Source organism: Dermacentor albipictus, chromosome 3 (genome assembly GCF_038994185.2).
Source record: "Dermacentor albipictus isolate Rhodes 1998 colony chromosome 3, USDA_Dalb.pri_finalv2, whole genome shotgun sequence".
Classification (NCBI taxonomy): Eukaryota; Metazoa; Arthropoda; class Arachnida; order Ixodida; family Ixodidae; genus Dermacentor; species Dermacentor albipictus.
Window position 1 is genome coordinate 95,918,097 of NC_091823.1, and position 15,129 is coordinate 95,933,225.

At 42.5% G+C, this 15,129-nt stretch overlaps 1 protein-coding gene across 1 annotated transcript in view; it reads left to right on the forward strand.

The window, feature by feature from the left end:
- Positions 1-15,129, forward strand: part of LOC135901296 (sialin-like) — a 52,998-nt gene that overhangs the window by 1,643 nt on the left and 36,226 nt on the right. Inside the window, exons 2-5 of the mRNA XM_065431032.1 lie at positions 115-317; positions 3,298-3,531; positions 4,249-4,432; positions 9,355-9,485. Coding sequence (XP_065287104.1) covers positions 115-317; positions 3,298-3,531; positions 4,249-4,432; positions 9,355-9,485 — 752 coding nt within the window. The remainder of the gene's footprint in view (positions 1-114; positions 318-3,297; positions 3,532-4,248; positions 4,433-9,354; positions 9,486-15,129) is intronic.

Sequence of the window (15,129 nt, forward strand, 5' to 3'; positions counted from 1 at the left end):
ATTCCTATCTAAGCTTGGCTGCTTTTGAGGCAGCAAATTCCATGCATGGTTTTTTATAAAATCTGTAATTCGGTACATGTGTGGAGGCAATATTCCACCTTTATTTAATTGCAGGGATCTACGATGCCGTGCAGACTCGTCATGTGCTGGCACTTATGGGATTCTTGGGCTTTGTCAATGTGTATGCACTAAGAGTGAACTTGAGTGTTGCCCTGGTTGCCATGGTTAACCACACTGCAATCCTTGCTAACAACACGCCTTCATCAGGACAGGAATGCAAGGCATATCCTGCAAATAGTACCAAAGAGAAGGTGCAGGTAAGTTGCTACAGAATATATATAGGTTTAATAAAGGAAAAATGAGACATCCACCTAATCGTAGCAATTGCTGAAAAGGAATAGGATGTGTATACATCCTATTATATATTCTAGGATGTGTCCATATTAAGCAACAGTTTCATTTGAAGTAGCATTTCTTGACCCTATTTTACAATAATAATCTGCTGCTGTAATAATGCAATAGTGATGGCCCGGTTACATTCTTTCTATGTTCATTACTAATCATCAAACTTTAAAACTCTATGGGGAATGCAAGGATTGACTGATGGGCTAGTTGGATTATCACAGAAAGAACAGCACTTCAAGATGGGACACAAAGGAGGAACCACCATTTGGTACCACCACTAATTTGGTATGCTGATCAAAGTCAGCTTTCTGCAATGCTAACTCTGATTACAAAACAAAGTTGTATGTAAACAACTTTAATGCAAACAGCACTTTTGGCACTCTTCTTGCACTGTTTTGGAATTGAAGCTGAAACAGGCAAATTTATCGACAAATATCTAAACAATGAGTGGCATATTTAAAATTGCATAAATTAATTTGCATGCTGGCCCTTCAATCATATGCCATCCATTGGTGAGCTATTTGTCTACAAAAACATTCCTTTTTTTCAATACGACTCCAATACATGGCACACAAAAGTGCCAGACGCAATGTGCATATTTTGCTCCACGCTGTTGTGATGCAGTGTGCAAAATATGCACATTGCGTCTGGCACTTTTGCGTGCCATGTATTGGAATCGTAGTGAAAAAAAGGAACGTTTTTGTAGACAAATAGCTCACCAATGGATGGCATATGATTGAAGGGCCAGCATGCAAATTAATTTTCTCGAAATTTAATGATTTTCTTTAATTCCTTCTTTTTTTCTGTTTCCTTCCTTGTCATTTTAAACACGGCACTCGTGTAGATTATTTAAAGCTTTAGAAAAGTAAGAAAACAGTGCAAAGAACAGGACTTAATGATGCGTCATCAGACAGCAGCTGTCTCTACAGGACATCTATTTTAATTTTTTAATTGAAAAAATATAAAAAAAATAACTTTAGCGTATACGACAAAACTTTCATCACTATTCACCCTTACAGCTTTGCAGGCACAAGTGGGCGAGTGACCTTGGGAGTGTGATGGCTAATTAACTAAAATTGCTTGACTACATTTTTAAGTACTGCTTTTATTTTTTATGTCGCAATGGCAGTATTGAAGGAAGGCATTATGGGAAGCCAAAACAATTTATGCATAAGTATGCCACTCATTGTTTAGATATTTGTCGATAAATTTGCCTGTTTCAGCTGCAATTCCAAAACAGTGCAAGAAGAGTGCCAAAAGTGCTGTTTGCATTATGCTTTCAGCGTCACTTGGTTTCCTTACATTACTCGTGTATGCCTCTTATCTTGCTAAGCTCACCTGTGGGTGGCCAATTGACCATTGCTTGCAGTACTGATATGCGACAATGGATTGGATGCACCAGCAGGTCATCGCAGTAAGCTGCTCTGCATCACAACAGCGTGGAGCAAAATATGCGCATTGCGTCTGGCACTTTTGTGTGCCGTGTATTGGAATCGTATTGAAAAAAAGGAACGTTTTTGCAGACAAATAGCTCACCAATGGATGGCATATTTAAAATCACGTAAATCCATTGCAACGTGGGCATTAAAAGCTATGAAGGAAAAGTTCACAAACCGAAGTAAAAGTTTATTTGACAACAATACATAAAAGACACATTTTTCAGAAGCACAGAAATAGGCTTGACAGGATCTGTACCCCCTAAAAAAAAAAAACTTCACATTGGCAACATGAACGATAGCCGTTTTTATGCAATGACTACATAGTGCAAAGAAAGTACGTATTATAAAAGAAAACAAAAGCAAGCAAACAAACAAACAAATAAAAACAAGGCAAGTACATCATACAGAAACAAAAGCAAAATGCAAGTACATCAAATTAGAATAATGAAAAGTCTTGTTGTCTGTTTAGGAGAAATAACCATCTATAACGGACCGATCGATTGCCATATTGCATTTGTGAGGTGGGAATGTGAAGATTTCTTGGTCACGTGTGTTGTATGTGATATGACATTTTGTGAAACAAGCTGATCTCTCAAGGTAGCCAGACTTCCCTTACTGCACCCTGTTTAGCAGCAAATAATTCTAAAAATCATGCATCTTTTTGATTCCAAGAGAGGATCTCAAATTAGTTATTGCACATAGTGCTTCCCTTAGCAAAAAAAACAAAACAAAAAATGTTTCGTTAAATTGGTCTGAGTTCTTGTAGCCCAACCAAGGTACATGATACAAGGTAACACATGAAATACATGATACATGAAACAAGGTACACCTCGTACATGATACGTGAAAGAAAGAGGGAGTTGTATATGAACAATTTAATATTTTGAGGAAGAAAGCTTAATCTGGTAAGGATGCCAGCAACATGAGCAAGTTTAGTAGCAACCCTATCGATATGAATATTCCACATTAAATGTTGCTCAGATATACCTCCTAGGGTTTTGACTGATAGAGCAACATCAAGGTAAGCATTACCAATTTTAAAGCACTCTCTGTGTTTGCTTAACGATTTATCAATCTTGGTTTGTTAGTGATAACACTGTGACAGCCAGTCGACCATTTGTGTCTGCTGTACTGAAGGGACGAATAGTGGAGAAAGCATCTTGGCATCGGTTAAATTGTATTTTATAAAAATTTGTTCTTTATAACATAGATTGCCCGGTCTGTGTGCATGTGTATGGGTGTTCGTCACTTACACTGCTTCCTATACTTTGCTCTGTCTACTTCCTCCTAAAGTTGCAAAGAAACCAGCTCAAATATGCACCCTTCTTAGTCTAGAGCTTAACAGGAGTTGTTAAAGTAATGAGGGAATTTTTATGGCAGGGACAGATCAGTCAATATTGAAGCAACTTTTCTTTCCCCCTCAATTGCTTTATTTTTCTCCGGACTATTTCAGGATGGAACGTTTATATGGAATGAATATGAGCAAGGGATCATACTGGGAGCATTCTTCTATGGCTACGTCATCACCCAGATTCCTGGAGGTCGTCTGGCCGAGCGGTTTGGAGCCAAATGGCTCTATGGGCTTGGTGTGCTTGTCACTGCCCTGCTTACTCTTCTGACTCCAGCTGCAGCCTCTTGGAACATCTATGCCTTTGTCACTCTCCGAGTCATGATGGGCCTTGGTGAGGTACGCTCTGCCAGCTCTGCAGCTTCAGTGGACAAATTCCAATATGCTGGAAGTCAGCCCCATCACCTGTGCTTCACTCTAACCAAACAATCTTCCACAGACTGGCACATTTATTTCTTAACCCTGTAGTATTCAGGGGGAAGTGCACTAGTCAATGTTGCATATCTAGATTGAGCGTCTGTTTGTTTTTTGCATGATTTTTTTTTAGTGCTAATCCAGAAGTTGGATGTTGTTGCAGTCTTAACTTCCCAACAGCTGTCCTGCAGAAAAAAGTGACAACTGTTATGTAAGGGGAGTTAAGCATGTTGATTGAAGTGTGTAAACGGCTGAACGACAGATGCAAATGTAAGGAGTAAAAGGACAATTGAGTGGTCTGAATATTTTAATGGATGTTCCCACTGTACGAATATGAAATTCATAAAAATGCGTGTCGCAGTTCTTTTTCTTTGTGCACAAGAAGTCACAGTCGTCTGAGGCTAATTTCTCAATCTCTTGTTTAATGATGCCAGTTAGATGGTGCATGTTTCTGCCATGTTGCATGCGAGTGAACATGTGCTAATGCTGCATGCTGCACTCAGTTGTTGCCTCAATGACAGGTAGCACTATCAAGGCAAAGGAACCTTTACTGTGCAGGACTAACCTAGCTTGAACCTTTGCAAAGTGTTGACAGTGCAGCAGCCAGGCTCAGAAACCACATGCTTGTGTTGCCCACTGCAGGGAGTGACCTTCCCCGCAATGCATGCCATGATAGCTCGGTGGCTGCCGAAGGATGAGCGCAGTCTGCTGTCTACGATTATCTACTCGGGTGGCCAGATTGGCACTGTGGTGGCCATGCCTTTATCTGGGCTACTCTGCGACTCAACCTTCCTTGGCGGCTGGCCTGCTGCTTTCTACGTCTTTGGTGGGTGAATATCTTGGCAGAATGCTGCCTCAGTTGTGTCTTGTCATTGCTGAAGTCCCAATCTCACTGCACTCTAGTTCCAGTCTTTTTTGGCTGATTTAGCTTATACAGGAAGCAAGAAAAAAAAAGGAATAGCAATGTATATGGCTGCTGAAGGTTTATTTATTTACAGTACGTACATGCCAGTGTGGGGCATTAGTGTAGGGGATAATATTAACATTAATATACAAAAAAATACATAATGAAGTGCAGATTGGTAACATGTCATTTGGAATTGTCTAAAGAACAACTACTACTCTCAAATTTGGTTTAAGAATAACAAAAGGCAACGAAGGGTCAAAGAGTGCCAAGCACATGTGACTAGGAAGAAGAAAAGAAAGCCTAAACATTAACTTTCAACTATGCCTAGGCCATGTTATAATGTATATTATATATGTACTCTTAGTGGGAAGAGTTGTGAGACGTGATCGACCCGATAAATTACCAACGGCGCTTCCATCGACCTGTTGACGGCAGTGGGTACCTATTGGCAGGACGATGCAACCCCAAGACAGAAAAGGTTTTATATGCTGTTGCTATAGCAAGCGGCGCTTCACGGGAAATCCAAAATGATTGAGTCACGTGTGAAAGTAGGTCACCGTGGTGAAAGGAGAAGGTGGGGGAAAGGGCATGGCCTCGAGGGAGCAGATAGGGTGACGTGACACCACGTGCAGAAGCTGTTCTCTGGTTGCTTTTGTTATCTGCGCATTCCTTGTCCATGCAAGCTCTCTAAATGAAGTTGAGTCTTGCCACCTGTAGGTATCCGGGCTGATGGACGCGCACCATTGCTGCTTTATCTGGTTGATCGCATCTCGCAAGCAAGCCAAGAAGTGTCCCCACCTAATGAGTATATATCTTACACTGTGGCCCAGGCTGACCCGAAATAAATCTTTGAAGCACAAGCGGGAATGTTGAATGGGAAGCGGACACAATTTCTTGAGGGAGCTTATTCCGTTCTTGAATTGTTAGTGAAAAAAAATGAATACTTAAATATGTTTATTCTGGCAGTAAACTTGTGCACATTTCATGTGTGACCTGTGCGGGCAGATATATACGTATGCTCCAGCATTTAGTTTCCTTTTTGAATACCAATTTAACATGTTTAACATTTTTCAAAGAAAATTCTGGCAGAACCCATCTCGCGATGACTGTTCACGATAATGTGCTTAGCATTAAAGCAGTGTAGCAACAGTCTGTATTGCCAACAGTAAAATGATTCGTCTTTAAGGCGTGTATGCAGCTGGACTCTTCTCATGCTTCCATAACAATGATGATTTTGCTATAGCGTGTCATGCATGTCATTATCATACATGTAATGGCATGACACGTGATGCATGCAAAGAAACAGTTAAAAAGTTAAAGAAACAATCGTCATTCCATTCATGTCGTGCATGTTATTTTAATCATGCACTTCATGTCATGACTTGCATCTCATGTCACGCCATGTCATTCATGCCATTACATGTATACATGTCATGCATATTCTGCTATACATCCAGTTAAAGAAATGACCACGACAGCATCCCAATGACGTAAATGACATATACCTATGTTATGACATGCATGCCATGTCATGCATATCCTGAAAGAAATAGTATGTCCAGTAAAAGAAATAACGATCATGGCATCATTATGGCTTAAGAGGCTAAACAGATGGATGGATGGTCTCAAAGTGCCACAAAAATTAAAATTAAATAATGGGGTTTTACGTGCCAAAACCACTTTCTGATTATGAGGCATGCCGTAGTGGAGGACTCCGGAAATTTTGACCACCTGGGGTTCTTTAATGTGCACCTAAATCTAAGTAGACGGGTGTTTTCGCATTTCGCCCCCATCGAAATGCGGCCACCGTGGCCGAGATTCGATCCCGCGACCTCGTGCTTAGCAGTCCGAAACCATAGCCACTGAGCAACCATGGCGGGTCAAAGTGCCGCAGTAGGCAATGAATGCTAATTGCATAAAAAAAAAAACTTTGATAGCAACATTAATTTTATGGTATGTCAGCATTCATCAATGAGTAAAAAAATTTGTTATCAATGAACTACAGTAAAACATAGAGCCTGAGAAGACAACGAGGCTTAATTCAAGTCATCTCAGCTAGCCCAATTTCTAATACTTTCATTTTTACATCAGTCTGACCAATTAACCCTAAGTATGAGCAAGTTGTGCCTATTGTAATCTTCATGCTCAGATGTGCATGTGCACTGGGCTGGGCATACTACTCTCCTTGCCGGGTTTGAAATAAGGGACAAGTGGCCAGACTATATTGGATGGCAGTATGCATCTTCTGTGGTTGTAGACTTGTTATTGTCAAATTCGATTTTGCAAGTGATCAGGCATGTGATGGTAGAAGAACATGAAGAAACAGATTAGACAAATTTGTGCCCCCAAAATTAAAGATCTCGGTGGCAGCGATGATGATAAGCTCAGCTGTAAATTGGTTTGGTAAAATGTGCATGATCATGCATGCCAAACATTCTTAATGAACTTATTATTATGTACGTCATTGTCCTAGAAGCTGCTTTGACCACCACAGTGGAGATATGGTTTCTGATGTGGCAGAATCGTGTTGCTAGAGCCTGTTATATCATTTGTTATGCAAGAACAATAACACAGTGAGTGCACCTTACGTTGGAGTGAAAATATGGTAATGGTGATAGCATGTCGAAAATAGAACAGGCTCACACGAGCATCTTAACAAAATACAATAAAGCTTATCATTGGAGCTTGATACGAACATTTTCACACTTGCAGTGTTGCAAATGTTCAACCCTCAGGCTCATGACCCTAACCTAGCATGCTCAGCCTATTCAAGTATTAAGTTTTTCTGGTTACTGCTTTCTGTTTGATTCTTCAGTCTTATAAAAATGTATATTCTACTATGATGTATATCCTATGACATGCAGTAGCAGATATCATGGCACGTTATGCTAAAATGTATTACAGTAAAACCTCTTTAATTCGACCGCCCTTAATTACCGAAATCATATAATTTGGATTCGTCCTCTGGTCCCGGCAGGCATATGTATCATTTAGCACAATCAAACTCTCATTTGTTCGAACATATTTGGCTGCGCATCGGTTAATTCGGACAACTGTTGGAGCTTGGCGAGCTCAGAGCACCTCAAATGTGGGATGCAAGAGAGCAAAAGTGGCATTAGCATCCAACCTAAATGAAGCAGCGCTGTCCACTCCACCATAGTCATCAGCAGAAATTGTGCATGAATGGAAGCAACACTGGAACACTTTGTGCATATTTGTGCTTTCAGAGCCTTTATTCTTACATTTACCACCGCACATAACACCATGTTGGCCGCTTGCCTTCATAACTGCGCAATCACCTTCCATGAATGCATCGACAGCCACCACGGTTTTGTCTACACCAATTTCGCCGTAACGGTAGTTTCGTTTTGACTCTGTGTGCGCGTCAGGTGCATGCCTTGAAAAATGCAAGGTCACTGTCCATGATCACGTTGATAGCAGCCACAGTCTTTCACAGTGGTTGCAGTGAACGGTTGTTTCATTTTGACTCAGTGCAAAGCTGTTGAGGACAAAGAGCACTGGCTACATTGCGATGGATGGCTGACCTGTTGGCGACTAGCTCACTGGCGAAAAAATAATTGGGACGTGTGTGTGGTAGTCAAAAGTGTGCCTCGGATGAGGATGCGTGCTGTGACCATGCTGTGAAGAAAGTTGCAAGACTTTCGCTACAAATTTAGTAATTATGCTTCTTTTCATTGTTGCAGAACGATAAAAAATAACGGTGTGGAGGCTGACGTTTGAGCAGCTTTTTTTATCTGTCAGGCTCGAAGCCTGACATCAGGTAAAGCACTCAGCAGTTGAGTTTTGCCATGACCAGGCATGGACAACAAGATGAACACTCTTTAAAGAGATACTAAATAGAAAAATAAGCGTAATTGTGCAATGCAATGTAGCAAGTAACTTTCCACACAGAAAAAAAGCCACTCTTGAAATTGAGAGGAGGCTTTATGAGACAGAAAAGATACAAGAATGAAAAATGGCCGATGACGATGCCTTAATGTTCCTGTGCCAGATTGCCATGATTTCATGGACTTTGACGGCTTCTGCTCTTTTAAGTTAATTTTTGTGTCTGTAATGATGGACTACATTGCATTCTAGAGAAGCCAAATAGTGAACATAGCATGTGTTGAGAACATTTACTGCACCACAATGGCCCAAGCACGGGAAAATACTTCAAAATCTGTTACACTGCAATGGCCTGCCAGAGCTGGCGTTCAGCATGAAATTAAAAAAAGGTGTACATAAAATGAGAAGAATAGTTTATAAGCATAACTGATTTAGTGTTTTTCTTTAGTGTCTCTTTAAAAGAAGTGGGAAAAAAATCTTGAAGGTGTATGCAACCTTGAGTAGCTACACATTCTAGACAGCAAATGGCTGCCAGTAATTTTTTAATTTCATTTACCTTTTGGCTGGTTAACGACCACCTCATGTGGGGATGTAACAAGGAACACTGCACTTTGCTTTCAGTAAAAATGGTGAGGACCGTGTGGCAAGTGGTTTTAAGGAAACAGAAAGCAGCTATGATGATCATGAAGTGAAGCGAAGGCACCTCCATATGTTTGAGCTATAGCTGGTAATGATTCATCTTTGACTTGGGCAGTGCGCTCTAAATAAAATGAGGGCCTTGTGTCATTTCCTTCCTACCTGTTCCGTTTCTGCAGTACTCATATCAAAGGCAGCAATTCGTTGTAAGAAAAAAGAAAGGATTATAATTTTGAATACACTTTCGATAAAGCCATGTGTAGAATACTGTGGAAGTATCCATGTTTTCTTCTTTAGGGGGTATTGTCACATTATCTTTTGTCTTGGGCCTCAATATTTTGTTTGTTCTTATGTTTCAGGTCTGATTGGTGTAGTGTGGTTTGTGTTCTGGGCCTTCCTGGCGTACAACAGCCCTCAGGAGCACCCACGTATCAGCGATGAGGAACGCATCTACATTGAAACCAACCAGGGTGAAGAACAGGCTCGGGAGGTGTGCACATAGAAAGCTTTATTTTTGACTGCCATATATGGTAGTGGTTGTTGTATTGGTAAGGGAGACTGAACGGTAGCCAGCTTGCATGTACTTACATTTTGCGCAGCAGCAGCATTTCATGGTGTGTTTTGTTATGGTTGAATGCACTGCTTACCTGTTTCATCTAGAAGAAAGAAGCTCGCACTACCTTTGGCAACGCCAGATGAAAAATGTATATTTACTCAGTGAAAGGAACAATGGTGCCATTTTGCAGTGCATGTTTTGCCTTTTGAGGACAGACAGTGGTACTGGTCCTTTCGCCGAGAAATTTCCTTTGTTTGGTCTAATGTTGTTGTGGGAAGTGTGTGTTTCTGTTTTGTTCAGAACGAAACTGGCATGTTTGCATGCATATGTGGTATCGAACAAAATGCAGAGCGAAATTCCACCTTTATTCAAAATCTGAGTTCAAATGAGGCAGCAGTTTAGTTGTGAGAGGTATTTATAAAGAGCCTCCTCATTGATGCAGAATTTTCCAGTTACTGTATAAGTATCACATGATGTTCTCACATGTAAAAAATCTGTGCTGCTATACCTAAGGAAGGAAAGTTGGCATTTTATTTAAGCATTACCTGCTTGCTAACGCTACATTTTGGCCTCAAGATGTTGCAGGCCCTGTCAGCTGCACACACTAAGGAATTAAATTAGGCTTAGCTGCATGGAGTGGTAGCTATACTAAATGGACTTTTGCTCATTAATTTATTCTTTCGTGAAAGTTAGCTTGTATCCTCATGTAACAATTTCGTCTTTGTGTTATTAAACTTTTGAAAGTAGCCCAATGTCATTGCACTCTCCATGCATTGCAAAACCATTCTAAAGCCATGGGAATGCAGGCATTATTCTCCTGTGTATTCTGTAATGATCATGAGAAGCAGTGTAATAGTCGGCATAAGTCTTATGTTAAAGCCATCAGCACATAGTAAACAATGTGAACGTGGTGACATTCATAATTTTTCTTTTGTAGTAAAGCCATAAGTACTGCATTAACGTGTGCCCATTGTGGATTGCAGAGTTTAAGCTGCCTAACTCATTGTTTTAGTGACAAATGTAAAATACTATTTTTTAGATGCTTGCAAGTGTTCAGAAAGTTTGATCACAAGTTGAATAACCTTTATTACTCAGTTCATATTCGGTTCCAGAATTTGACTGTCAATATTTTTCTAATAAGTTAAACCTCAATCAGTGGCGTAGCTAGGTCATCTGGCACCCGGGGCCCACAGGTCTTCTGTCACCTCCCCCCCCCGTTTGTACTCGAGGAAGGCGAGGATATCGACAATTTCCGGGTTTCAGCACCAGTACAGCCGCCTTGTACACCGCGCACGTCCCCCGGGTCGCCCTCTCCTTCGCTTTCTTTCCCAGAGGTCGCGAATGGAGCAGGTATTGGCGGCGAGGAGTTACGGAGTCGCCATCTATAAGAAGCGCCTCGCTGGCGTAGTATGAGGGATCACGCGGCGCGCTCCTCATAGGTTTTGCTGTCAGCGCTCACTGAAAACACCACGCGCGAGCTCTCCCGGACATTTCTGTAAGTACTTTCGAAACGAGAGAAGTTTTTACTGTCTAAATAATAACCTTGGGCAAACTGAAAGCACATAATCATTTACAGATGCTATCTCTTTACCGAATACGTACAGTGAACGCCACTGTGCGCGGTCGCCGCGATTTAGTCTCCCGAACCGGCTTCTTGCGTGAAAGGTAGGCAAACGCCGAGACCAAACTATGTGAAATATGGTCTTATAGTGTTTGTATATCTAAATGGAGCGTAATAGAATGAAGCCTCAATGCAGCGATCGCACAGCTTCGCAGCGACCGACTGCGTGCGTCTGCATGCTTGTGCGCGCACTGTTTCGCTTTCGCCGCATGCGCGTTTTCGCACCGTGCCATGAGTTTTAGGCTGCAGACTATGAGCATTTGACAGTATACAAGCAACCATTGTTGCGTGGGCGCTATCAGAGCTGTTCAAAAATAATTTCATTGTAGAGACTTCGACGCCTACCGGGACTGATGTGCCGGACGTCGCGACGATTCAATCTGCTTTTTTTCTAAATTCTTGGACGTTTAAATATTATTTCTCGAGCTGCGTCGCACTATATGTTTATCGGTGTTCTCAGCGTGCGATTTCCTGCTGCTTCTTTTTTTGTAATCCAGTGCATTATTTCATAACACAAACATGACCATATGCCATGCATTTTTTTTTGTGTGCTTCTTACCGCTCCCTATCCACTGCAGTGAACTTGCCAGTATATATAGCATCGACATGTTCATAGACCAAACCGTCATGACATTAGTCGGGCTGCGGACTCGGGTGAGCGTCTCAGTGCGCGTTTTTCGAACATTGCAGACACGGCGCACAAGCAGAAATCTTCCTCGCGTCTGTGCTTGCTGCATACCCGAGTCGTAGCCGATGACCGTTTGCCGGTTTTATGTTTCGCTAGCCAAGCTTCACGCAGCTTCTTGTCCTGCGGCTACGTGTGAATAATGCTGACACTGGGCTCCGTTGCGTAAATCTGGCACTGCGGCACCGAGCAGTAGCCTACCATGTTGCGCGCCTTCAAAGGCAGCCACTACCTTATGCTAGGAGAATGCCAGCAAACTTTAGAGCAGGAAAAAATCGAGAGGCAGACAAAGACAAAGAGACAGGAAGGTGGCTGGACTAACAACTGAACTTTATTCATGAAAACAACGTCCCCCAAGTCCGTACTGAACATGCGCAGGCACAACAAAACAAAAACACGGTCAACACCTTATCTATACACGTCTACAGTTATCAAGAAATAAAAGCTCTTTCTTGGTTAGGAACACAGATGGGGCGCTTACACAATTCTCGGGGCCAAGTTTATAGATGCGATAGGCTTCAATCAGTTCTCTGTCTTGCTGAGTCTTCGCCTTCGCCAAGATGGAAACGTCATTGAAGATAGGATCACAACCGCACTCCTTACAATGGAGCGGAAGATTACCTCCTGTGCCTGTGGGTATTAGATTTGCATGCTCACGCATGCGCTCATTGACACAGCGACCGGTTTGTCCTATATAACTTCTACCACATGTCAAAGGGATATTGTACACTACACATGTGTCGCACGTGCGGTGCTTCACAACATGCTTGGTATTGCACATTATCTTTCGCGAACTGTGCTGTGAGACCCTACTGCAAAGTTTTGCAAGCTTACAAGGCGCAGAACAAACCAACCTGACGTCATTTCTTGCCGCAATCTTTTTCAATCGATGAGAAATGCCACGACCTACTGGTCAAGGGACCCAAGTTCGCCTTGGCACCGAGCTTGCGTGGTCACCAGCTTCTAGCCACTGTCCGGGAGATATCACGAAAAGCGCCTTCCGAGGAGAAGGAAAGGTGCATATCAGAGGGTATCGAACAACTCCAGCATTCAGCACCTTCCCGTGGTCCCACGGAAAAGCTCATGCGGCCTGTAGTACGTTTCTGCTTGGACAATGACCTTGGACTTCTGCAGTCCGATAAGGAAGGTGGGTTTGTTGTCCTCCCGAATACTTCGTTTACTAAGAAAGCCAAAGAAGCTTTGAGCAAAAACTTCAAGGCTGTGTGCGTAAAACCAGAAAAAGTGAAAAGAAGTGCCTTGGAGCTGCTAAAAAGGCTTAACCTGGAGTTGTTAGAAAAGACGGTTAAGAAGAGCAAGGGTGATGTACTTTCCGCATTTTTCACTGTAAAAACGCACAAGCCTGACTACCCTATGAGAACCATAGTGACAGAAGAAGGCTCATGGCAGAAGCCTGTTGGAAGGTTCTTGCAACGTTCCTTGAATGCCCTTGCCACTGAGGACCCATTCGGCATTGACAGTTCAAGGGTGGTGATCGACGCTTTGAGATCGGGAGGTCTAACAGCGAACACGGCATTTTCTGTGGACATCGAAGAGTTGTATTATTCTATTCCGCATGAAGAACTTTTTGTGGCAGTGCGGGAAGCTATCGAATGCCAAGGAGAGACTTCTTTTCAAGGTAGTTGCGGCCTCTCGACTGAGAGTTTTATGGAACTGTTACTTTTTTATTTGTCGGCAACGTTTGTTAAATTCGATGGCAAGATGTTTTTACAGAAGAATGGTATCTGTATAGGGTCAAGTGTTGCGCCGATACTGTGTGGTATTTACTTAGCGAAATTCGACAAGTCTTTGTCAGACGCCATTACCGATTACCGTGTTGCCCGGGTGTTCAGGTATGTCGACGATTTCCTTGTTCTCTTAAATATCAGACGAAGTGATTGTCTCCCTGATATCATTTGCAGTATTTTATCAGTTTTTCAGCATTGCTCTCGGCATCTTAGTTTCACCCATGAGGCACCACAAGAAAATTCCATCAAGTTTTTAGATTTGACTCTAACCTTTCACCCTCAAGGTCATATTTGCTGGGCTTATAGTCCAAGAACAAAAAAGACGTTGCTACCGTACCAATCCGCTCACTCGAAACTGGTCAAGCGTGGCATAGCCTCTTTGTGCTTGTCGAATGCGGTGGAAAAGAGTTGTACGCATCTAATGCAAGACAGTGCCACCCAGCAAGTAAGGAGATTGTTAGCAGCAGGCTACCCAAAGACTTTGATTACTGCAGTGGCTGAATCTGTGTACAAGCGTTTGAAAAAGAAAAACAGGGAGGATTGCGAAGTGCGAGACAAAATAAAGAAGAACTTGGTGGTCATGCCGTATGTACATGGCATTTCTCATCGATTGAAAAAGATTGCGGCAAGAAATGACGTCAGGTTGGTTTGTTCTGCGCCTTGTAAGCTTGCAAAACTTTGCAGTAGGGTCTCACAGCACAGTTCGCGAAAGATAATGTGCAATACCAAGCATGTTGTGAAGCACCGCACGTGCGACACATGTGTAGTGTACAATATCCCTTTGACATGTGGTAGAAGTTATATAGGACAAACCGGTCGCTGTGTCAATGAGCGCATGCGTGAGCATGCAAATCTAATACCCACAGGCACAGGAGGTAATCTTCCGCTCCATTGTAAGGAGTGCGGTTGTGATCCTATCTTCAATGACGTTTCCATCTTGGCGAAGGCGAAGACTCAGCAAGACAGAGAACTGATTGAAGCCTATCGCATCTATAAACTTGGCCCCGAGAATTGTGTAAGCGCCCCATCTGTGTTCCTAACCAAGAAAGAGCTTTTATTTCTTGATAACTGTAGACGTGTATAGATAAGGTGTTGACCGTGTTTTTGTTTTGTTGTGCCTGCGCATGTTCAGTACGGACTTGGGGGACGTTGTTTTCATGAATAAAGTTCAGTTGTTAGTCCAGCCACCTTCCTGTCTCTTTGTCTTTGTCTGCCTCTCGATTTTTTCCTGCTCTAAAGTTTGCTGGCATTCTCCTAGCATAACCATGTACCAACTAGCCCAACAAGCCACTCTCATGAGCCACTACCTATTCTAGTGCTTTCAATCGTTGTAAAGGAGACACTCGAAGCGGGAAAATCCCGCCAATAATTGAGGACCGCAGCATACGAGGGAACCTAAACTTTCCTTTTCAGCTCGCTTCGGTGCTCCCGAAGCAGCCGACGCGGCCGCTATGTCCACGTGATCCCTAATAGCACGACACGCCGACGATGCGCCAGCTTTTCCAGTGGTGGAGCTATACCATAGTG